At 37.7% G+C, this 26262-nt stretch overlaps 1 protein-coding gene across 1 annotated transcript; it reads right to left on the reverse strand.

Annotated features, from left to right (window-relative positions):
- Positions 1-549: 549 nt before the first annotated feature.
- TSSC1 (tumor suppressing subtransferable candidate 1) lies at positions 550-26009 on the reverse strand. Its single transcript, XM_009878386.1, has 5 exons — positions 25915-26009; positions 17745-17881; positions 14263-14430; positions 12856-13023; positions 550-893 (listed from the first exon to the last, which is right to left on the reverse strand). Exons 1-5 carry the CDS (start codon positions 25996-25998, stop codon positions 719-721), a joined length of 732 nt encoding a protein of 243 aa, XP_009876688.1. The 5' UTR covers positions 25999-26009; the 3' UTR covers positions 550-718.
- Between the last annotated feature and the right edge of the window lie 253 nt (positions 26010-26262).

The raw sequence follows: 26262 nt of genomic DNA on the forward strand, positions 1-26262 counted from the left end.
GATAATAAATATATAAGAGATTTCTGTAAGGACTAATAATTTTTCCAATAACAACACAAGTCAAAATTACATTTTGTTTGCAAATTACAGGATGGTACTTTGTTGATACTACCATAAGGCTTAAACGAAAAAAGGAATATATAACATTTCTCCTTAAGATATGCAAAACAGGAGACAAAAATGTTTAAAATATTAGACTTAATTAAGAAAGCCTTTTAAGACCATTCCCAACTGTATTTAGAAACAGTGAAGAACACTCACAATAGTTAGCAGAATGCAGTCCTAGCTAGGAGAAGGGTGCACGTATCAGGATAAAATATTATTGTAAACAAGTAGATCACTTCTGCTACATGCACCCTACATTGTCTCAGTTTTATATCAGCATAACATCTCTGTAACCCATTATATTTGCATAAAGATGAAGTAAGAAAGCAACAGTCTAAGTATCCGATAACTCCAGAAACTTTGTGAATTATAAAATTATTAGCCCCTCAAAAAAAAAAAAATTCATCTAATTAGCAGACCCTTCAGAAAACACAGTAGTTTTCCAAGGCAAATACAAAAAAAAACAAATTAGAAGTGTCTTATATTAGTACAGATACTATTAATAAAATTTTAACATTTACACTTAATAAAAATAGATCCTGAAAAAAAAACCCTAAACAATACCTTGCAGTTGTGTACATCAAGGTAACAACTCCACCATAATGCAAACAAATTATAACAGTATATGGTATTTAAGAGCTCTTGGAACCCTGTTAATAACAAGTCTCCCATCATAACTTAAAGAGGCAAATAGCCACGGGTCTGCTGAGGACCATTCAACTGCATATACGCTATCTTCATGCTCTTCATAGGTAGCTATTACACTGTCCTGAAGGGGCTCTTTAATCCTAAAATTGAGGGGGAAAAAGAAAAAAAGAAAACAAAAGAAAAAGAAAATAGTAAGGATCTGTGACCACATTTGATTTAAAAGGCAACATTACTAACATTACTAACACCTAGAGAAGCAGCCTCCCATTTATAGTATAAAAACACAGCAGTAGGCTCTAAGGAAATATTTTATACCATATGTCTGCACATATCTATGTTCTAGAAAACACAGAAGAGTCAAGTCAATGTTAAAGACCCCATTTGCAGGGACAAAGAACTTCTAATTTACAACTTCAGCGCATTTTGCAGTCTCTCAGAACCTACAATAAGCCTCTCTCTCTCTCTCTCTCTCAAGCAAATGAAACTAAAGAGGGTATGATCTAAATGCACTTAAACACACATCTTTAACACCTTTTTTGTCACCATGTTCCATCCCTTCCTTCTATTCTTTGTTGTGTTAATTGAACCCTTAATATATAATCTTATTAGACATGTGTAGACAGGTAAGAAGTTGCAGTCCGTAACATCATTGTCTCTCCTTTGCTGCCATCCTGGATCCGTTGTCTCCAGAGTAATGGAAGGGAGATGGAGGCATCCCTCTGAACACATTAATTTTTGTCTCCCATTCCTAGATTCTCATCTATTATTGTTTACCTCACCTCTCACTGCAACACCCAAACTCCTGGTCGTCTACATCATGGGAGACAAACAGATTCTCTTTTTGCATTGCAAATATTTAAGAACGTATTAAGGTGATTCTCCGAAGTCCAAACTGCCCAGAAGTCGTTGATTGTGCTCTGCTAGCTGAGAACAGCCCTTCTTCCCTCCACTCACATATCTCATCCCTCCTCTCAGAGCAACACCACAGCACATTATTCTGTAGCTACAGGGTAGGTGAGTTTTCAGATGACCTTAGAGCTCCTTCATCCACGTACGATCACCTCTGTCTGACAGGAATCAGTCAGCCTTTCAGAAGCATCCCCCCTGCCTCCCAGACAGAGCCTTGTCTTACAGCTGCAATCCTCCCAGCAGAAACTAAAGCCAAAGAGCTTTGTGAATGCCACTCAATCATTTAAACAGATGCTGCTGGTATAGAAGTGTAGGGTTGCTGTTGGCCATCTTTGCCTTTTACCGCTGCTCTCTGCCAGCACACGTCCCTACGACCACAAAGTGTAGAGGGTATCGTGTCTGAATTGCTTGCACCGCTCCACCTAGGCAGCATAAAGAGCTGTGAACCTAACATCACAATTAAAATTGAATTTAATGAATAAACCGAAAGCAGTCTGATACTGCAGAATAGCTCCAGATATTTCATTTCAAGGACTTTTATCATTTACTTATGCTACATTTAAGGTCAACTCACCAAAAGAAAAAAAAGTCACAGTGCAAACAACACACAGCCCCTGGTTAATCGCAAAAAAGCAGCCCTGTTTTCCAGTTCTCCTGAATATGTACTTTGATACAAACCATCTAACAGCAGAGAGCTAATAAACACACACGCACGCAGAGACACTTCATCTCCTGCAATGTATTTTTCTAACTTCCTGTTAACTGACATGCCTGGTTAAGTGAAAGTTGGTCACGTCCCCAGACAGCAATGTGTTTCATGCCGTGCTCACCCACTTACCCACAACTCCATTATTCTGAAGGTTTCAGATGTCTCTCCGGATAAGCAGGGGAGTAATGCACAGTGCACATGGCTGTCAGGGGACACGACCGACTTTCAGTTAACCAGGAGTCTCAGTTAACCAAAGGTTGGATAAACAAGGACAAATAAGATCCCGGATTATACTATTTTCTGTACACTCAGAGTGGTTTCAGTATTTCATTTAAATAACACAGTTCATGTAATTTAACTTACAGAATTCATAAGGGAATGAGTATTCAGGAAAGAAGCCTGTAGATGAACTTCTCTTTCTCATTTCCAATGTTAAACCATCTTATTATCTGTACACAAGATTTCTTCCTGGGTATGAAAGCAATTTGGTGCCTTCCCAGAAAAAGAAAGCATGTGCTTCTTCAGGCCACATGAGTTCAGTTTTCAGTGTTTTTTTAGTTTAAGCAGCACAGATCTATGATAATGTTATATACACATTACCTGTGCTTAAGCACAGCATAACCTTGAGACAGTTATTGAGAATCTGAGAAAATCCTTACGGAAATGATCACTTGGTGTCAGAAATACAAGATAATCAAGATGGCAAAAAAATCATCCCAAGATGACATGTGTCTCGGGAACAATACAGAAGATTCAAAAGAAACTGTCCATGAGCATCCTTTACAAACACCATGAATGAAAATAGATTAGCCTTTAAATTATGAAATGGTTAATGAACCCAGAAGGATTCTGCTAGTAGAATAAAGAGTAGAATTTGTTTCATGTATGTGAAAGACTGTTCAAAATAATTTAAAAAAAAATGGAGCACGGTTGTTTTCCTAACAGGAGTCTCTTGGAGACAGAAGACCTTACCCACACTAAGACATTTCCAAGAAAACACCTTAGATTTGTCTACATTTTGTCTATGTGTGTGCTTTTTTTGTCAATCCAGGAATAGGGTGAGGATACTATTTTTGAGTCTATATGAATCTAGAATACTTAGAATTGTTCAGTTTCTGAGTTCAACAACAAACTATTTAGTTTGAATGAGATTTTACACATTTTTGATTTAATAAATCATAGAATGGTTTGGGTTGGAAGGGACCTTACACAAAGCCAGTTCCAATCTCCCTGCCATGGGCAGAGAAACCTCTCATTAGACCAGGTTGCTCAAAGCCCCATCCAGCCTGGCCCTGGCTTCCACAACTGCTCTGGGCAACCTATTCCAGTGTCTCACCACCCCCACAGAAATTTATTTCTTCATAATATGTAATTGAAATCTACCCTCAAATGGTCAGTCTGAAACCACTACCCCTTCTCCTATCACTACACTCCCTGAAAAAGAGTGCCTCCCCTTCTTTCCTGTAGGCTCCCTTTAAGTACTGGAAAGTCGCTATAAGGTCTCCCTGGAGCCTTCTCTTCTCCAGGCTGAACAACCCCTACTCTTTCTTTCTTTCTGTTCTCATACAGGAGGTGCTCCAGCACCCTGATCATCTTTGTAGTCCTCCTCTGAAGAGGTCCACGCCTTTGTTACACTGGAAGCCCCAGAGCTGAACACAGCAGGTGGGCTCTCAGAAGAGCAGAGGGGCAGAACCACCTCCCTCCACCTGCTGGCCACGTTTCTTTTGATGCGGCCCAGATCTGATTGGCCCTCTGGGCTGAGAGCACATTAATGTAAGAAGTTACCAACTTAACAGACTCAACAGCTAACATTAAGCAAGGCAAGAAATACCTTTAAATATGTGTGTATATATATAGAAACAGCCTAGGAAAAAATATTATTTTGGTCACAGCACGTAGTAGTGGAACATATGAAAAACAGCTTTTATTTATTTTATCATATCGATTTAGACATTTTAAGTATCCTTCTGTTTTCATCAGTTGCTAAAATTGTATTTCTCCTTAACATCCAGTAGGTCATTTCAGAGCCTAACATTAGCACTGACAAGTGTATTTTTTCTAATACTCTATTCCTAATGCAGCAACGACTAAAAGAATACTGCTATACTTTCATGTGTTTTCATATACTTCCTTATCTCAGAAACTTTCCATTTAATTTCTAACTCCTGGCGGCAATGCTCAGGTTATTTGCTGCTTTAAGTTAGATACCTAACACCAGACACAGAAGAGGAGAGCATTCAAAGCAGACTGGACACTGGGATAGCCAGCAGATCATTGGCAGGTTTTGGAACAGGGAGGGGAGATCAGGACCTGAAATTTCTTCCCAGTTAGAGACATTCAGAAACAAGAAGAGGACCTGTACAGAGTAGGATATGAAGCAAACTCTCTTCTACACTACCTTAATATAATACTTTAATATGTATCATTCAGGTTGTTGCCAAAAGACGGAGATTTCTGTTTTTACATAAAAGCTGCAGGTTATGTGTGTAAAAACGCAGTTGCTATGCTATAGCTAATTTAGCGTACAGCAAGTGTAGGTGCTTGGCCTACTGATCCCTTGAGAGAGCAGTCTGAATAGACTATATTTGAGAAACATACTTTGTAATTGGACTCGTAATGAAAGTTACTTTGTAACTTTTGGACTCAATGATCTTAAAGGGTTTTTTTTCCAATCTAGGCAATTCTGTGTAATCACTTGTTATATGCCTGGCAAGCTGAGTAAGCTATTTTCTTCCTTGTCCTAAATCTCTCTGCCCCTTAAAACATTTCTTTAGTTTCTCATTTTCCTGTACTATTTTAAAGACTTTTTCTGGACAGAGTGAAATATCTTTTTCTCTCCTTACAAATGTTCTTGCATTGCATCTGTCAAGGCAAACTCTTATGTCACCAAGAACTCACAGTAAGAAGTGCATAATCTCTACCTACTTGCTGCATTAATTTAAGACCTGGGCCACACAGTATTGAAATTGGACTAGTTTGGGTTTTTTTGTAGTCTTATTCACAGAGTACAACCCCTACCAGCTTCTCCTACGAAAGAAGAGCTTTCATTTTACTAGATAACTTTCAGGTTAATTGTGTTATAGACTTGAGAGAGAAGCCTGTTAAGCCTTGGATAATTGTTTTCATGTAGAGAGCTGTTATTTCCAATTACTTCTCAGGCTAACAGCCACTTAAGTTTGCAGTGCTTGTGATTCTGTTTTGTCACCACAATGTTCAATAAAATATGTTTTTCAGAGTCACTAAAATCATTAATTCCTTATCACAGTCAAAATTAAATCCTCTTTAATCTAAAAATTACTACAAAATGGATGTGTTTCAATAGAGCAGCAGTATGTTCTGCAATGTCCAAAATGAATCCTGAAAAGCAGGCTGTTGAAGTCCAGAATAAGCCCTGTGGATGCCGTTTCCCTTTAACTGGAAGAGAAAACTTAGCAACTGTAAGGTTTTGTTTCTGGTAAGCTTAGACAATACACTACATCCTCCCAAGGAAAATAGAGATCAAGAATATTTATACTGGAACACAGTTTTTATATATAATAATTGGCCATTCATACTATTGTGAGTATATGAGTATATATATAAGTAAGTGGGGTTTATCCAAAAAACAGCCTTCTGACCTGCTTCTACAGGAAAATGCCATCTTTAAAAACAAGAAACGCATACTTCAATATAAATGGTTTCATAGTCCTAATACACAAAATAAGGAGGGTATTTCTGCTGATGAACGTTAAAAAAAATATTATGGAAAAAACCCACACGTTTTCAAAGTAAAATTGTCTAAGAATTGGAAAGTGCTGCTGCACTAGATTCGGCTGAACTTCTTACACATCCAACGAAGTGAAGTCCTGAATACCAGCACTCCTCAAACCAGAAATGATTTAAGCTGTTTTAATTAATTGAGTCTCGTATGATTTCTAGATTTCTTTGAGGCATAAATACCACAAGAAAAATATAATCAAAACTAACACTACTGGCAGCTGTGTGAAAATACTCTGAAAGCCTGCCTTATCATGAATGTCTGGCAAATACTTTTCAAAATATTAGTGCTGACAATTCACTCTTCTGAAGTCACACATGTGTATATAAAGGTGTTACGTAAGATCACACATTTCTATCACAAAAAGTCAAAACCACAACCCTCTTTAGATGGAATTTTCAAGAAAATATCTTTCTAAAGAGAGGCCAGCAACTATTTTCTCTCTGGTCCATTTCAATTGCTGAAGATGTTCTTACACTTAAAATCTCATTAAAAACTTCACTATCTGACAGAGGTATTCTGTACTCGAAGGATCAATCCTTTACCATCTCTCAGCTTTAAATGCAAAATGGTGAGAAATGCTTGTGTTAGATCTTGGTCTGTTTGAATCAAAGGACAGTGTGGATAACAACTCTGATGAAAAAGATGGAAATATAACACTTCAGGATAAACACTACAAATGCATTTCCTAACATAAATTTCTGGTACAATCTTCAATAGATGATAAAGATAAGGATAAGCTTAGAACATATTGTCAAAAAATGTAGCATAAGGGAGAAGGCAGCATACTGACCTTAGTAATCAGTTCTGTCTGTGAAAACACAGCAGACACCTTAAGCCTATAAACCCCAAAGAGAGCTAAGAAAGATGGTGCAAAGCCATTAAAGAAAGAGGCCAAGGAGAAGCCTGCCTGAATCAGTTGCATCCACAGGTGTGGACTGACCCTATGCTTTAAATATTTTGTTCAAACTGTTCTTCTCCAGGCACACCAGCTTTGTTTTGGGGATGAAAGCTAAATGCACCCCAACTAATCAACTCAGCTGTTACTATTTTCATTTGTGTTGCATGCTTTTTTCTACCTCTGGATCAAGGTGCTAGAAACTAAGCTAAGAGCACATCACTTCATTCCCCATTTCTCAGCTAATATTTTTTCCACATTTGAACCAACCATGCATTAAATTATACAGACTAGGGACTTGAACAAAATATACCGTAGCTCTCCTCTGGTCATATGCCTATACCTCCTCTTTGTGGACGGCTTGATTATCTTTTCAGACCACCTACTTCAAACAGAGGCTTCGGGCTTCCCAGACAGAAAGCACTGAAGCCTTTCCTTATTCAGTGCAAGAAAACAAACGCGGTTGGCATATTTCTCCTAGACACATTTCAAAAAAGGCAGTGTGTGCACAGCTGGCATGTTTTGGAACAAACAAAACCAGTTAGGAAAAAGAGATAAACTGAAGAATATAACTCATGGCAAAAGAAAATCCTACAGGGAAGAATCAGAAGTCTCCAAAGATGCTTCAGAAGGCAGAAAGGTCCCTGAGCTGCAAATAGCCAGGGGCTAGAAGCATACCTGGGGGAAGTATCCTCCCCTTTTCCTGTTTTTATAATCCTTCCTTTTGGCCAGTACTGGAGACATGATACTGTCTAGGGAGACCTTGGATATAACACAGGGAGGCTGTTTTTACATTGTTATGATTGAAGCGAGAAACGACAACAATAGCAGCTAAAAAGTAGGGAAGAGACAGTAAACTAGTTGCTCCGATCTGAATTGTCACTTAAGAGAAACTGAAGGTCATACAACTGCAACAAGAGAAAAATCCTCATGCGATATAGTCCTAGTTATAACGCTTATGCAAGTGTGTTCTGGTCTCCAAGATGGGAGCATATAAAGTCCCGAGATGTCCACACATACATGGACAAACACTCAAAGGAGAAGTCTTTCTAACAAGAACTTATAGCCATCCATTGCAGTACTTCAGTTGTGTCACACAACTGCAACAAGAGAAAAATGCTTTTGCCATGGCAACCGTGTCATAGTTTTCCTGTTGCACAATGGCTTCCACTCGCTCCTGTTCGTTGCCTGTGCTGTGTGCATTGGTGTAGGTGCACTTCAGTTGGGTTATTGATCCCATCACCTTTTTGAGGGGAGAAGCCCTAATTCCTATGTGACCATTCTCAGGCACTTCCATGGTTTTTAACATATCAATAACCCTTGTGTCTTTTTGCCACGTGTATCAATCTTCTGCCTCCACTGAGATGGCAGATCGAAGAACTTTGAAGTGGCTGGTCTTCTGGTTCACATCCTGGGAGGCAGCTAGGGAACATTTGTCACTCCTCTGGCTGGCCTGGCTTATTCTCCAGTTGGCTGCCATGGCATGAGCATCACCACTTTGGACCCTTCCTCCTGCTTCCTTCAGCTGGCCAGCCTGCTGCCAAAGATTCCCTTGCCTCTTCTAGACAGGTAGATGCCATTCCTTCCTAGCAGGCTATAGTTATTGAGGAATGTTCCTTTGTCTTAAAAGCCAAAACACTCATGACGGCACCAGGCACAAAGCCAGAAGTTGATTTACATTATAAGTCTATTTCTGGGTGCATCCTTTCCTCTAACTGGTAAAATGGAAGAAAAGGTATCTTGAGCAACAATACTTTTCACTTGCACCCCCAGGGCTTTGTAGTCTTCCTTGATTCTGCTCAAGTTCTGGTTTGTGCTGTCAGTCACACCCACATGAAAGAGTACCAACAGACAGCGTGTGCTCTCAACAAGTTGTGGCCAGCACCCTTCCAGCAACACCTAGGACTTTAATGAGGGAACCTACGTTTATTTATCTTTCATCCAGAACAGAATAAACTACAATCTCCACCCAGCCAAATGTAACGAATCAAAAGGCAAATTATATTTGAAATGATGTAGTTTAGTTATGTTCTAGAAAGTAAACAGTACTATAGACAACACAGCAGGGCATAAGCAATCCAGCAGATTCCTGAAAAGCGTTGATGATAACTTCCTCCTCCAAGCAACAGAGGAACCAATGAGGAGAGGTGCCATGCTAGACCTTGTTCTCACCAATAGGGAAGGGCTCGTGGTCAATGTTAAGCTCATGGTCAATGTTAAGCTCATGGGCAGCCTTGGCTGCAGTGACCATGAGATGATGGAGTTTAAGATCCTACAGGCAGCAAAGAAGGGGACGCTCAGCAAGCTCGAAACCCTCGACTTCAGAAGAGCTGAACTTGGCCTCTTCAGGAACCTCCTTGGTAGCATGCCATGGGATGAAGTCCTCGAGGGCCTGGAACCCCAGGAAAGCTTGTTGACTTTCAAGGATCATCTCCTCCAAGTTCAAAGGCACTGCATCGCTAAAAGAAAGAAATCTGGCAAAAATGCCAGAACACCTATACTGATGAACAAGGCACTCCTGGCCAAAATCAAACACAAAAAGGTAATCCCCCAAAGGGTGGAAGCAAGGACTGGTAACCTCGGCTGATTACAAGGAAGTCGCTCGTGTAATCAGAGATCAGGTTAGAAAAGCTAAAGCCCTGATGGAATCAAATCTGGCCAGGAATATTAAAAATAACAGAAAAGGATTCTACAAGTGAGAATGTGGGGCCAGTCCAGAGCGATACAGCGGACCTGGTTATGGAGGATATAGAGAAGGCTGAAGTACTCAATGACTTTTTTGCTTCAGTCTTCACTGATAACCACATGAGCCACACCACCCAAGTCACAGAGGGCGTTGGTTGGGTCTGTGAGAGTGAAGAACCACCCAGTTTAGGAGCAGATCAGACCCAGGAACACCAAGAGAACCTGAAGGTGCACAAGTCCATGGGACCTGATGAGATACACCCACGGATTCTGAAGGAACTTGCAGCTGAAGTTGATGGGCCACTGGCCATCGTATCTGAGAAGTCGTGGCAGTCTGGTGAAGTTCCCACAGACTGGAAAAAGGGAAACATAACCCACATTTTTAAAAAGGGAAGCAAAGAAAACCCAGGGAACTGCAAACAAGTCAGCCTTACCTCAGTGCCAGTTAAAACTATGGAGTGGATCCTCCAGGCACATGAAAAATAGCGAGGTGATCAGTGACAGCTAAGGTGGCTTCACTAAGGGTAAATCGTGCCTGACTAATTTAGTGCCCTTCTATGACAAAGTCACAGAGCTGGTTGACATGGGAAGAGCAACTGATGTCATCTACCTGGATTTCTGCAAGGCATTTAACACTGTCCCACATGACATCCTTGCCTCTAAGATGGAGATTCATGGACTTGATGGATGGACCACTCGGTGGATAAGGAATTGGCTAGAAGGCCTCATTCAAAGAGTTGTGGTCAATGGCTTGACATCCATGTGGAGACCAGTGACAAGCTGAGTTCCTCAGGGGTCTGTTCTGGGTCCAGTGCTGTTCAACATCTTTGTCAGTGACATGGACAACGGCATTGAGTGCACTCTCAGCAAGTGTGCTGATGACACCAAACTCTTTGGTGCAGTGGACTCACTTGAGGGAAGAGATGCCATCCAGAGGGACCTTGATCTGCTTGAGAAATGGGCCAGTGCAAACTGCATGAGCTTCAACATGTCAAAATGCAAGATCCTGCACCTGGGTTGGGCCAATCCCAGGCACAAATACAAACTAGGCACAGAGTGGGTTGAGAGTAGCCCTGAAGAGAAGGATTTAGGAGTGTTGATAGATGAGAAGCTCAACATGAGCCGGCAGTGCGCTCATGCAGCCCAGGAGGCCAACCATGTCCTGGGATGCATCAAGAAGAGTGTGGCCAGCAGATCAAGAGGTGATTCTCCCCCTTTACTCTTGGAAGACTCCACCTCAAATACTGTATCCAGTTTTGGTGTCCTCACCATAAGAGGGATATGGATCTCTTGGAGTGAGTTCAGAGGAGGCCACAAGGATGATCCAGGGGCTGGAGAACCTGTGGTACGAGGACAGGCTGCAGGAGCTGAGACTGTTCAGTCTGGAAAAGAGAAGATTCCAGGGGGACCTTATAACTGCCTTCCAATACCTGAAGGGAACCTACAGGAAGGCTGTGGAGCAACTTTTTACAAGAGTGTTCAGCGACAGGACAAGGGGAAATGGATTTAAATTGAAGGAGAACAGGTTTAGACTGGATCTTAGGAAGAAATTCCTGAGTACGAGGGTGGCAAGACTCTGGAATAGATTGCCCAGAGAGGCTGTGGATATCCCCTCCCTGGAGCTGTTCAAGGTGAGATTGGAGGAGGCCTTGAGCAACGTGGTCTAGTTAAGGGTATCTTTGCCCACAGCACGGACCTTGATCTCTAAGGTCCCTTCCAACCTAAGACATTCTGTGATTCTACTATTGATGTGAGCAACCTTCCATGTACTTAATTTGATACACGTTGATTTTTCCAGGTATTTACACTACCTACTGTTTCTATATATGGGATAGCTTCCTTATTTAATGTAAAAAAAATGGTTTCCAAGTTCTCTGTGAAGACAAATTGTCAAAATTATTCAGAGGAAAACTACACCTTTATTAATAAAATTAAGGTGCAAGAGCAACCTTAAAAATGCATCTAGAGAAATAACTTAAACTTTTCTTAAAATTTAACTGAAACATATAGCAAACACAACTACCTGTGGGATCTTTATTGTATTCCTTCTTCCACATCCTATCTGAATATTCTTCATTTAAAAAGACAGATCAGTAGGTAACCTGCCTACTTCATTGCAGATGGCTTTGCATATTAAAATAAATTAACGGAAGTAAAAAGTGCTCAGTGCAAACATGCAGAACATGGATATTCATAGTTGCAAAGAATATAAAAATAGAGATTAAAGCCTGTTGGGCTCAAAATGCTTTATATGAGTTTCAGTATCATTATTTTCAGTTTGTAAAGGAAGAGTTTGCTGAAGATCACCATGTAAGCTCATGGCAAAATTAGAAAACTTCACACTAGATCTACAGAACTCCCTATATATTTGCATATATTCCTGAAGAAGTACAAAGACAAAAACAAGCATCACATATTTCACAATGAAAACATTCAAAGCAGACGAAAATGGAGGATGAAAAAAAATATTATTTTGGCATTTGAGTTAACTCTTTAGTAAAAGTCCCATCCCTCCAAAATTCACATGCAGAACACCTGATTTCTTCACACACCCAAGTGGATGGTATTTACAAATGGTTACAATAACGTGCATTATTCTCTACCAAGAGTGTCAAAGAAACCTTTCCATTTTGCTTGAAGCAGGTCTGATGAGTTATTGATTTCTAGAACAGCCAGCAATACTAAGAGCAAAATTCGCTAAAAAAGAAGTGCACACTTTCTTTCTTTCATCTGTGCAAAGCTCACCATTAGGATGGCAAAGTTTCCTAAAGTTTAGTATACATACACAAAAAATGCAAAAAGCAGATTTTCATTTCTCATCACTTAACCAAGATTATTGTATGTGCTTGACTTGATCCACAGCTCTCTTAAAATGAATCCTTTCACTGATCCAGTGGACTTTAGGACTCATCCTCAGCTTCATGACCCCCTTCCTACCAGTGAACATACAGTGACCATGCCAATCAGACTGAAAGAGGGTATTCCACCCAAGACTCCGTGTGAAGAAGAATGAAGGAGGAATTGTAACTACTTACCTGAAAGGCCTGTATACAAAAATCCTAGTCAACAAAAAAAAAGCATGTTAAGCATCACAATGAAAATACAAACTATAGGCATCTGTACACAATTCAAGAAGCTCCATACTTCTCTTCTTGATGCTGGTCCTCTTGGTCACTTAGTTCATCATCATCTACCATGTGTCCAAATGGTTCAGAAGAAATTGATACCATATTAGACAGGATAACTCTGCTATCACTGCTTCCTGTGAGGATCAGCTGATCATGAGAATGATTGTATCTGACATTCCAGACCCTAAAAAAGTGAAATCAGAAAAAACAAGAGGTTATTCTTTGCAGGTAGTGAGTGCATCAATGTTAACTTCTTTGTGTGTTTTTTTTTTTAAAAAAGCACTAGAAATTGGTCTTTGACTTAAATGTTGAAAGTACATAGAGAAGTGACATGCTTCATTCCAAACACTGGTTTTTGCCATCTTCATTTGGCTGTTAAGCTTTCACATCATCTATTTTCTAAGAGATGTCTTTAAAATTCACCAAATAAGTTTTGAAAAAAAATCCAAAGAGCAAGACACACCATTCAGTGGTATTAGTCCTTGAGGGAACACGCCGATTCCTTGTTTGGTAAGTCAGATAAATATTTAAGTACTAAATACAAAAATTTCCCCAAAGCAAAATATGGATTATAAATAACCTGTTAAACAAATATCTCACAATATTCTTACAGTAAAGTTTAAAATAGACCCTAAAACAAAAGTAGGATTATACTTCTTTTCAATTTTTACATTTTACATATCAAGTTAATACCAAATGTCTTATGGTTCTTGTTTTATTCTTTTTCTTTTAATTTTCTGGAAAAAAAGTATAAATGCCGTTTCTGTTAATTCACATCTTCATTCCCCTTAAAGTAGCTTCAGGGTCCAGATCTATTTTGCAAGAATTACTCCAGCCCAAATTTTTAAAATATGAACTGCTCATCTTTTCTTAACTGCTGAAGCCTGCAACATCGGACAAGATTCTCCTCTTGCTTCAGCCACAGGACAGGGTGGTAGATACAGGCTCTAAATACTATCTCAAATAAAATTAGTCACTTGCATATTCTGGCTAACAGGCTATGAAGAGCATGCAAAAAAGCGGGAGTGAATGATTGAACATTTCAGCCACTCGGCAACGGAAGGATAGATGGCAGCTGCTTTTCTACATGTTTGGTGCATCAGATCAGGCTCAATTTGGGAAGCACACCTGTGTCCCAGCTGGGCCCTACAAGCCAAGCTCTGTGCTTCTCAAAGGAGTTACCCTACCTCCCAACAATGTTAACGACAGCTTCTTGCCAATTAGGCTAACATTGTCTAAACTCTTAATTTACAATCACTCAAGGAACATTCACGTTTGAAACCCTTCCTCTGTGCAGAAAAATGATTATTCACAATAGCACAAACATAGTTAGTTTGCATTGTTCCTAAACAGTAAAATAATTAGCTGAATAAATTACACAAGCCATCCACCCACAAAACAGCATGCAGATAATTTGTTCTACCAGTGGGAATGCTCCTCTAGTGTCTTCACTGGTTCAGTGACATTTCTTGTGTCCCAGAATTTCACCTTGCAGTCATCTCCACAGCTAGCCAGGTAGTACTGTTTATTGGGATTAAAGTCTAGGTCTCGTACCAGCTGTCCATGTGCATTTTCTATGCAATATATCTGCCTGTAAAACACATTAAAAAAATTAAATGGTCTATAAAAAGCTAACTGCATTCCACTGACAGGAATCTGTTTCCCTGGAAACTTGCATAATCCCCTTAGCACCCGCAGACCTAGAGTTCCCGTTGCTAGTGCATAGTTTAGGGAAATCCCAGCTGTTAATAACAGTGACTTGTATAGATTTCTCTGCTTGCTTTCAAGCTTTGCTTTTTCCTTGTTTGCCTTAGGATCATCTGGAGCTAAAAGGAAACAGTAGTTCCAGATGTTTCTAGCACAGCTCTCTAACGACTGTTATGAAATGTCTGCTACTAAACCATAATATTTTCAGATAAAAGCTTCTCCACCCCTAAGTAGTTACATTAATTCTGTACTTATGACATCTAGTTCTCCTTATATGAAACACTGAGATGCAAGGGGTGCAACAGAGACAAACAACAGCTTTTTATTACTGCTCTGTTTTGAACTTACCTTCTTGAGCTCTGGCATTTATCATTCATTTACCTGTGGCCCTTAAACTACTTAGCCATGCGCATCCTCATCCATCTGGACCACTTCAGAAAACATCTGCAGTACTGCTAACAACCTAGCATCCTTATTCAAAACATCACGTTCCATTAGTTTGCCTCTCTATCTCACCTTTTAAACTTTGGGTTTGGTTACATGAGGGGTTTTTTGTTTGTTTTTGCTGATTCATTACTAGTTTTCCCAAAGCCACCATCTACCAATGTTCTGCTTAGATTTGACAGTCTTGTACAATATTCATTAGAATCTGTTAACAATTTGTGAGCTTTCCTCTCTTTTTTAGATGGAAAATGTTTATCTTCAGAAAACATAAGACTGAACAAAACTAGATAGAGAAGTCTCTTGCTGTTAATACCTAGCTACGAATACAAAGCAAAGTAGCTCCATTAGGAGAGATTCAAAGTACACCAGGGCTATAGTAAATCTTACCTTGACAGCTATGGCAGTCTCTCAGGATAGAGGATATTACTCAGATATCCAACATCAACTCTCAGAGTTTAAGAGGTTGAGGATATATTAAACATATGCCTTTCTATCAAGTCTTCTGGGAGCTGAATTCAACATTTCCTCTTAATTTCTTGAAACATCCTTATGGGAAATTTTTTAAATCTCAAGTGTGCTTGCAGCAATAAAACACCTTTCTCCTTTGTTGCCCCTTTCACTCCTTTCGTGCACTTCTTGCATGGGTAAGGAGATGTGTATAAGAGCTTAAAAAGAAATACCACTGTCCACCATATATTGAATAGTGTTTATGCTGAAAGCCGTTACTTAACTCTTCTTCTGATTATTTGATCCCTTTCCTTCTTCACTCTGTCACCCTACCTACAGCAATACCCACATTGAATTTCTCACATCCTAAGATGCCAGACCATGTGAACTATTCTCCAGCTACTGGCTCTACTTTCTCATACTTTAATTCTTCCGTATTTTTTAAATTTATACTTGCGGAGTCTGAATTTTCCTGATACAATTCTCTAAATCCATTAGCCTAGTGTCTCTGCCTCCTCTGCTTCACAGGCTCTTCTCTGATTAAGACTGCTTGTTAGTCACAGAATCATAGTTTTAGTTGGAAGAGATCTTCAAGATCATCGAGTCTAGTCTAGTCATCTTCCCATCAACTGTTTTTTTCTCCCTCTGCTTCTGTTTGCTCTGCCCACAATCATTTACTCCCTCTATCTTACAGCTATCATAATCACACTCCACAGAAGTAGCTATTTCTAGCCACTTTTTTTACTATTTCTCCTGTCTTAAGCTTTGCTGGTATAGCAGTTTTCTGTCCTTTCTTCTGCCCCGTATCACATTTTGCTTTGTATTCTGCCACAGTTTATACTGCCCTGACTTTAAACTCCTACTTCTAGCCTAATTAGTCATTATATATATATATTACAGTGTAATTGCAGATGAGCCTTATACTTGCATGTATTTTTCAAGAACACTGCAAACAGCTCTTTGTTATACCTTAGTACTTGTAAATTGGTTCAAGGACCATGTAAGCTGAGCTTCGCTTAAAGTAACTAGAATTTTGGGAATTGCTTTTTTTAACCAAGCTGCCCTTCCATTGTTAATATCTGGACTATTTATCTTTCATAAAATTACTCGGTATTTATTTACTGAGACGCTTTATCTAATGAGACAGAGCACGAGGCAGACTTCACAATATTTAACATTTCATACCCAGGAACACAGGCTTTAATCTTAAGGTCTACATAGTATATGTTAAAAAAAGGATGATTACAAAAGCATCACAAAAAAGCAACTTAAAAAAAATACCTTTCTCCTTTGTATGTTTCATTTAAAAGAGTCTTCATAAATGAAAGTATACACATACACGTGAAGTTAGATTTTTATATATCCTTTTACAAGGCAAAGCATAAGACTTTCAAACTTGATGACAAGCATACAGGAAGTGACTTTTAATTATTATATTTGTATTTTTAGCTTTTGTTTCTTTAATTAAATAAACCTCTTTTGAAAAACCACACAAGGCTAGCAAACATGGGGATTTATTGCTACACTCTTGAGCTGGCAGGAACCATAGAACTAAATTTAAAGTCATCCCCCTTTAAGGCAACAAAAGTTATTACAAGACATCAGTCTTCTTGGTTTAGTGATAAATTACTATGTGCTAAGGGGATAAAGCGTATCTTAAAAAAGCTTGCACAGGCTTTAGTAGTCATGGCAACAGATGTGCACAACATCAGTCCTTTGCTTATCAAAATCACAACTGAGCAGGGGGGAAAACACCTTATTAGGTATATTCAAAGCTTTAATTGATTTGGTTATGATTTTGATGGATTCAGTAGTTTCATATAGCTAGCAAGTTACAACCTTCAATATAGTATAGGATGCTATTTATTAAAATCAGAAAAGTGAAGAGTGAACTTAAGCTGTGAATTACCTTCAGAGATTAAAGTTACCTTTAAATAGCATGCTATGAAGACAGTTCATAGCATAGTCAGGACGGTTGTTAAATCATTTTCAGGTTGAATTACAGAATAGCTTCATGCAGGTAACGCTCATGTATTGAACGGATCATTTTGAGACTAGTACATAGTTCAGTAAAACTCAACATACAAGTTAGAATTGAAGCTGAGAGTGGGAAAAATAGAGAAAATCTTTACTAAATTGTAATTATAACAGCTATACAAGTCCAATAATTCCTTTTACAAGTGATAGCTTTGCCACATTTCTAATATTAAAAAAAAAAAGAAAGTGCAATTATGTTAGCAGCAATGAATAATCTATCTCCAAAGGTGATTGCCTTCTTTAGAGGATAAGACTGCAATTTCTCATTACCTCATGTTTCGTGTATCCCATCCTCGAACTGTGGTATCATTGGCTGTTGCAATCTGTGTACAGTTGTGGTGTGGACTCCATCTTCCAGAAGTGAATTTTAATTGTCCTTTCCCTTCTAAGGCTGCAGAACTAGAGAGCTAAAATAATGAAACAAAGCTGGCAATGTTTCTGAATGTAACGCTGAAATGAAATTAGTTCCACTGAAGACAAAAACTGCACAATAGCCTATTGTTCCAAGTGTAACAGACTACCAAAATCCTAGGATAAAAAAAAAAAAACAAACAAAAAACAGCAGCACAAAAAAACCCAAAAAACCTCAGAAAAGATTAAAAGTTAGAGCTCATTTTGTATTCTGCAAAGTAATTTTTACAAAGGCCTATGAACTGTAATGTATTCAGAAATATGAGAAGTACTGTACTACTTTATAAACTAAACTAAATAAATAGTTTCAGATCATTTGCTGAAACAGTAGATAGACAATATGGGCACACCGTATAAATTTGTAGCTGCCTCAAATGAATAAACACATGCATTCAGTTTCATGAACAGTTCTACAAGACTGTTTTTCCACATCAAAATGCAAATTTTATCTGTAGGAAGAGAATTATAGTGTCAAAGACTCTTTGATAAAAGTATAGAAACTTCTAAAAATAAAAAAAACTCAACGCCCCAATGCCCATGTCATCACATACATGCCTATTAAAATAACAGGTACTAGGACACAAATATACAACATGTGAAAATTAAAAGGTTTCAGTTCCAAAACCAGGCTTGCATGTTATCAAGCAAACAGCTTTCCATTTACACAATTAAAAAAGGAAGATGAAAATAAATCAACTTTCTCTTTGAAGTCATACAGCAAGTTATTGTCCAATTCTACACGAATTTGTGGAAAAATGAAGCTGCAAACATTGCAAATTGCTTTCAATCACCTACTGAAACTGATTCTTTACTATCTGTAGGAGAGGAAAGTAAACCAAAATAACTGCATTTCAATCAGCTACAAAATTTATACAAATTTTTCTGCAGACAGAAGACTTATTTAGTCATCTTTCACATGATGTTCATATTTCAAAATGTTTTATTAGAGGTATTTCCACAAAAGCAGGTTACTGTGCTGGATCTCACTGGATCACTTTTCTCCCTTACCTAAATCCTAACACATCACAAATACTCTATTAAATAGAAGATTTCTCAGCAGAAATACTCCAGTCCAACGGATGAAAAAGACTAAAACACACATACTGTTTAAATAAACTTTAACTGACATAAAAAAAAAAATGCACTTGCAATACAATGTTTAAATGTATTTGTATAAGGCACCAGTGTCTATTTCTGTATTTTGCTAACTTTTTACTATCACAGTTCTACCAAGAATATCATATTTATTTAGCATCCAGATCAACAATCTAGAAATTACAATTCTTCTGTGGCAGAAATCTATGCTACCTAAGATGTGTTATTTTTCAAAAATATTTCGGTTTTCTTTTAAATGATGTAGAACTCCCATTATGCAAGATCATATATTGCTCATGTGTTAATGAGTGACAGAACACTGTGGCCACACCCCCTCCTCCTCAAGTACAAATACAATGTGGAAATTTTTCTACAACTTGCAAATTATTAATATTTTTAAAAAATTACTGTACAGGACACCGGAGGGAGGACAATAAAATAAATTGCACTGTTTATTTTTGGCACATGCTAGATTCCAGGCACAAGAGAACATGAAGAGCTGGAGTAGGTAATTTCAAAAATTAAACTAAGTTTCTTCAGTAAGTAGTCGAGGCCATACAAAGCTCAGACTAGAGGGAGAGGAGGGAAACAAATGTTAACGTCAGTAAGATAGTAACGACAAAAAGAGTATCTCTTATCAGGCATTTCCAAATTTGCTCTTGAGAGAAAAAGCATCACATATCCAAAATACTACTCCGGGAAGAAGGTCTTTGTCAGTAGTAGACAATATCTTCCCCAGCATTCTTGCCATATTCTATGGCGGTTTTTTTAAGTTTTCATTTCAACTTTCATCATGTAAACTATTATAAAAGCATGATTTTTTTTTTTTTCTTCTCAGCCAAAACTTTAGGAGTGAGGCCAGCATACGCATCCTGCACTATTTCTTAACAACGCATGTGAAAAAAAATCACATACACGTTGGACTGGCCAAGTCATCCTTGCCTTTCCAAACAATTCTTACGTACTTGTATGAATTAAATTACATCCTTCCTTGTATGGATGACTTTGTCAATAAAATGAAATCCCCAAAGTTACTCAATCAGTTTTTGTTCAATGTTTTTCTGCATGTCTTCTATGAGCCTGAAAGGATCTGGATGGATTTAAAAGACATCTAAGAGGTAAAGGAGGGAAATTTTCACACCTAAGAAAGAAGCCTTAGGTAGCAGAAGGCGGTCTGCAAGTTTCCTTCCTGGAAATCCAGGAAATGAGCTTAAAGGCAACAAAGTTGACAGTCTGGAATCACAAATGCAGGTTCAAAAAAACCCCTTAGCTTTAGTTTAATTCATACCTAAATGTACAGACAGGCAAGTAAGCTTTCTTTTTATCCTCAACTCTTCTCTCCACTTCTTTAGAGGCAGAAAAGCTGACTACAGAAGGAAAGGAAAACATGACAAAGGCATATTTTAGACATTAATCTCACATTAGGATCTGGATTTGTGCTGCCCAGATGAAAAGATGCAGCTCTGACAGCCTTAGTGGATACTGAAGGAAAACAATCCATGGTGATATTTTATAAACACAAAATGTGACATAATAAGGAATAAAATAAAAGGAAAAAAAAAAGGAGATCTGAAAAAAATTAAGCAATGTAACACGGTCAGAATAGAACTGTGTATGTTGTCCTCAATGAAGGAAGTGGCTTTACAAAAGCAAAGTATCTGAATATGAAAAAGGCTATCCTAGCTTTGAATGACTGACTTCTGTGTGTTCAAATGAAAACATCAGTTACTCCAACTTATTTTTTTCAAAACATCGGTAATAACTGAGACATCTCTTTTTCTGCTTCAGATTTTGATCTTGTAAGGACTGATTAGGAAAAAGGAAAGGACAGGCAGGATCTTTAAAGAACAAAAATCAACATATATTAACCTCTAGAGGCTACAAAAATTATCTAGAAAAACCACAAGCAGAATGAAGACAGTGAACCAACTGTTCATACCCTCTTTCAGAAAAAAGAGGGATGGGCCATCACATGAAGTTTGTAGAAGTTGGATTCAAAGGTGAACAAAAGAAAGTGGTTCTCCACTCAGACTCCTTGACAAAAGACACTGAAATGCATAAAACTTACTTACGTCCAAGAACAAAATAAGAAAGTACTTGGAAGAAAGATTTATTGAGGGTTACACTAAGCAGACAAATTCAGTTAGACTCAAAAAATCCTTGGATTGGAAGTAGAAGACTGCCTGAGTGTTAAGGGCAAAGCATTCGACACCTTTGGCCCACTGAACCTTTCCTTGGAGTCCACTACGGCCACCGTTTCAAGCAGAATATACCAGGGCAGGACGGACGTGGGTACTGACCAGCGTAACCACTCAGACCTGAGCAGCACGAAGCAGATGAATGGCAGAATTTATCAATCTTCCCTCTGAGGGTAGCTGAAGGGGCAGTACTTTTCTTCTCTCACAGTATGTGATAAAGGACCAGTTCTAAAGTTCTACAAACTTCTGGATGAAATGGTAACTGGAAATATGTAGCTCTGTTCCCTCACTACACTCTAATAAGTAAGTTTCTGTATGCACAATTTGGAGTTTGAGGTTCTTTATTTTTAATGTATGAACTAATTCTAAGGTAGAATGGCTAAAAATTAATAATTATGTCATGCATTTGAAAGGTCAGTTGTCTCCCTCAAACAGACTTCGACATAAACCATCAGAAAACAACTCCCAAGAACAAAATAGTTACAAAACAGAAAATGTTCTAACGTTGTAATTTGATTAATTAAAACAATTGACCCTTACGGATAACAGAAAAAGTACCAAATGCTACGCTTCTTAGTACATATAAATGGTTACCAGCAATACTCAAGCAATGTTCTTAAAACAAAGACTAGCATGAAAATGCTAGAACTATGAAGTTTTCTTTTCTGTTAATCAAAATCAATCCACTTGCTAGAGTGTGTAACATCAGCAAAGAGACGTATATTACTTCCAGAATTTTCTCATTTGAAAAAGTGGGATTATATTGTCATTACATAGAAAGAGTAAAAGATGCACATTTCTATGTAAAGGCTTAGCAACTACAGCAACCTTCTAAATATTTAGCAATACACTAGTATCTTTCTTCTTCTTTAAGGAAATTGTTTTCCTTTCTTGACAAAAGCGGCCATTACAATTTGAACTATGTAAAACATATCATTGGGGTTTTTTAAACATTTAGAAATTATTTGAAATATAAAAAACAGAAATCTTTTAGTTTATAAATGAGAAAACATGGGTTTTGACTTCTGAATGCCTTTTTTCAAAGTAAGTACTTTTTCAACAACTTTAGTTTTCTTACACCTAAAGCAGCAACTGTGTTTAACACAGGAAAAAACCCACAAAACAAAATAAAAAAAAACACTCTAAGGAACTACTCACATCTTACCCAAGAGGCCATAATACTAAAAATCCAACAGATGTTCTAATGCATTCTAGGTAAGATCAGTTAAGTCATTACACCATCTATGAAATATTCACAGGGTTATATTACACATGCTTATTTGATCTTGACTGCCTCTTCAGTGAATACAGGGTAGTGAAGACACCTTAAACCATTAAGACCATAAAAATTTAGAATTTCTAAAGAGTACCAAAACTGGAAGTTAACTTATGGCAGTGAATATTAAATTCGTTGAGATAAATCACATACAACCATTTTTTTTTGCTTTTTAGTCATACCCCTCATGAACTGGAAATGGGTCACAATTCTGTTCATGCTGGAGGATGCACCAAGATCTCAAGGCAGCCTCAAGGAACTATCCTAATAACCACAGCAACAAAGCCACTGAAAGACTATATTGAGATTCACATTAAGAAGGGTTGAGTGTTGGTGTGGCTTGTTACTGATAGACATAGAAATATTGATGAGGACTTTAAATTCACTAATTTGAATTCCTCCTGTTGCAGGCAACTATGCCACGTAGTCATTTCGTTACTCTTCTTGTCTCCTGAACCATCTCACAGTCATCTGCCTTTTCAAATAGCCTCATCATATTGGCAGCTCAGAGTCATTCCTAGAATAGCTAAGTAAAAGAATCTACAATACTTTAAAAAAAGTGTTGGGTTTCTATGCCACAGCAAGAAAATATTTTTATTCCTTAAACACAAGTCTTCTGCTTTGGTGAGTGCCTGGCCTCTGGCCAGGGCCAAACCACCACAACTAAACATCAAGTTCATTCTCTGAAATATATTGTTACTCCTATATACATACAGTGATGCACTTCAAGTTTCTGTCATCAATGATTTTCACCATTGCTCTTCTACTTCTATGTTATGGATAAGGAGATGATTAATCAAAATTGGTCCAAATATCAACTCTTTAAGAATTTGCTTTCTATCCTTTCTGATCCAATAACTTCCCTTTCATTTTTTAGACAGTTTTTTGTCCTCCTTTAATTAATCTATGTTTATGCCAGCTGCAGTAATTACAGGGCACTCTACAAAGCTCTCCACCGAAGTCCACAATGTATTTTTTGCCTTGAGGAACAGCAGCCCTCTTGCTAAGAAAGCATGTAATGATAATTCCTAACATCCTCTTATGTTTGGATATGTTACTTTAATCAAGATAAGACTCTGAAATTTTCCCCATGAGATCTTCTATCTTGCCTGGGATGCCACTACCAGATATGTTCTGTTGCTCTGAATTAAGATCACCTATGTGTTTAAAGCTACTAAAGAATCCAGAAGGGACAAGAGATCTAAAAGGAATCTAATTAATCATTTAGATCAGAATGATCAAGAATATAGCTGTACTCCTCCCCGCTGTGAAAACACAAGGCAAACATCTCCATTTCACTCTGTTGCACTCAGCTGCCATTCCAAACACACTGCACTTACCCACAGAAGAGTTCTGGTGACATCTGACCTAAAGTCTGTACACAGAACTACTAACTGTCATCTTTTCAGCAGAATCTACCTAGACCTTCTAGGTTGGTTGGGCTTCTCTTGGGCTCAGTTAATGATTATAAACGACAGAGAGCTAATTTAATTGCAAAAGGTAATGATGCAGTGAGCATAAGATTAGTTTCACCCCAGAAGGTAATGTCCTCAAAACAATAATAAAGGGAGTAATCGAAAAGACAGGAGAAGCTTGTCTTAATGCAAATACAGACAAATATTCCTGTATTAAACACTATAATGAAGAAACAAGCTAGCAAAAAAAAAAAGTTGAAGAGAAAAAAAAAAAAGAACTCTTCAGTAAGTTACAGTTAGCAAATGTTTCCTATGACAGGTTCACCATATATTTCAGAGAATGAACACACCAGTAAGTTTATTACAGAGAACCTCTGAAAGCATCCGAAACCCTAAAATTCTTCAGGTTAATTCTAATTAAACACTGTGACTTGTAACTCCCAGGCAGATAGGAGATGCACCCCATAAAAGACTCTGAAGTTCTGATCAGTGTAAGCAAGCAGAAATTTTGGCCTATGCAAAATTCTCAAGACACACGTATTTTCAGTTTTTCAACAATACTACATCTGAGTTTCAGATGAACTTTTCCACAAACATGAAAATTCCAAAAAGAGTAGCACTAGGTTTGCCTCTTGCCTTTAAAGTTAATATTCAATATTTGTGCCTATAACACACAACTACGCAAAATGGAAGCAACTGAAATGTGTTCCTGTTCGCACCAGTATAATGAATATCTCCTTACTTCTATTACCTGACAAAGATATAGCAAACCAGATCCTACTTTTAGTTAACAATGACGATGCCATTCAACTTGCACATCAAACATCTGTGTTCCTTAGAGTCTTGTTCAGCTGGACTCTGGTTAAGTGAGGAACCCAGACATGTTTAAGACAAATTTGCTGCAGCCAAAAGTTCAACAGGAATGCAACAGTACTAGTCATCTTAGAAGAGATTCACCTGCCTTAAGATTTAGATGCCTGGAGATATGTTTTCTAAGAGTTGCGTTTCCATGGACTTTCGCTATTAAACTCCACTTTAAAAGCAGTCACTGACTCAAAGAATAAAAAAACATCGTCTAAGAGTAATTTAAAATTGCTGGAGCAGAAGACATAACCGTAAACAGTTATTTCCAGGCAACATTTTAATCATAAACAATTCTAATTTATGGTGCATTCACATGAGATATTAGATTATTTTAAACAAGTATAAAGAATCAGTGAAATTCTGTATCAGGTCTCCTGAAAGCTTGACTATAAAAACAATATTCCTAACTTCCGCAGATTAAGGTTTTTAACAAACATTTCAAAATGTTCCTATCTCGAGATGTCAGTTAGTGGTTAATATATCTATTTTCTAGTCTTAGCTTCATTATATGAAGCAGGTTTTTTGACGCAGAATTTCAATTTTGGTTTCTCTTGTTTCCTTTTATCCACTAAATATCAATAAGAGGTGGCACAATCAGACAGAAATCTATGCCAATGTCACCTTTTTATATATGTTCCTGAACAAAAACTTTTAACAATAAATGAAATAATCTGAGTAGACAGTATAGTGCTGAATTAAATTAATACCAAGAACTCAAAGCACTGCACAGTAAATAGAGAAATTTATATTGTGCTTATCTGTACAATAAGGATTGTAAATTAAACAGAAGGCTTCATGGTATTAAACAACATATGTTAATATACTATTATTCGAATTGAATACCCTTTGGCTTTACTGACCACCAGTTCTTCCCATGTACACATTTATCAAATTAGCACCACTTTACTTGAAACTATTCACTCTAAAACCAGTAGGAAAGTAAGGGGAACTCTAGAAGAAGGAAAATATTTAACCACTAGCAACACATGCAAAATACTATTCTTAAACATGCATATTCAAGACAACTGATAGTCATTTCCCCCACACATGTTAGAGACAACAAGGTATTTCTGAATGTGTAGTTAAAAGATTAGCAAATTCTAGGCTAGTGAATGGTGTCGTTTGTACTATATTCAAGTATATCATGACTTCTCAAAAAGAAAAAAAAAAAAAAGTCTTACCACAGCTTGGGCTGAGCTTTCCTGCAAATCCCACAATAATATGTTATTATCAGCCAGCGAGATAATCTTTTTACCATCTCCCATTGGCTCCCACATAACACTGTAAAACAGAAGAGAAACAAACAAAAAAAATCTAACGTTCAAACCAATCAGAATTTGCACTAGAAAGGCATTTTAACTCTTTGGATCTACACCAAAATCATAATAAACCATATTTTTTTTCCTTCAGCTGAAATCCATCCCATATTTTAAGTGTAAAATTTGCCATTAACTAGAAATCTAGCCATTTTTACACATACTAGATGAACATTATTGCAGCATCAGTTCCTTAAAAGCTATGTGATATCA

Source organism: Apaloderma vittatum, unplaced genomic scaffold (assembly GCF_000703405.1).
Source record: "Apaloderma vittatum isolate BGI_N311 unplaced genomic scaffold, ASM70340v1 scaffold6221, whole genome shotgun sequence".
NCBI classification, from domain to species: Eukaryota; Metazoa; Chordata; class Aves; order Trogoniformes; family Trogonidae; genus Apaloderma; species Apaloderma vittatum.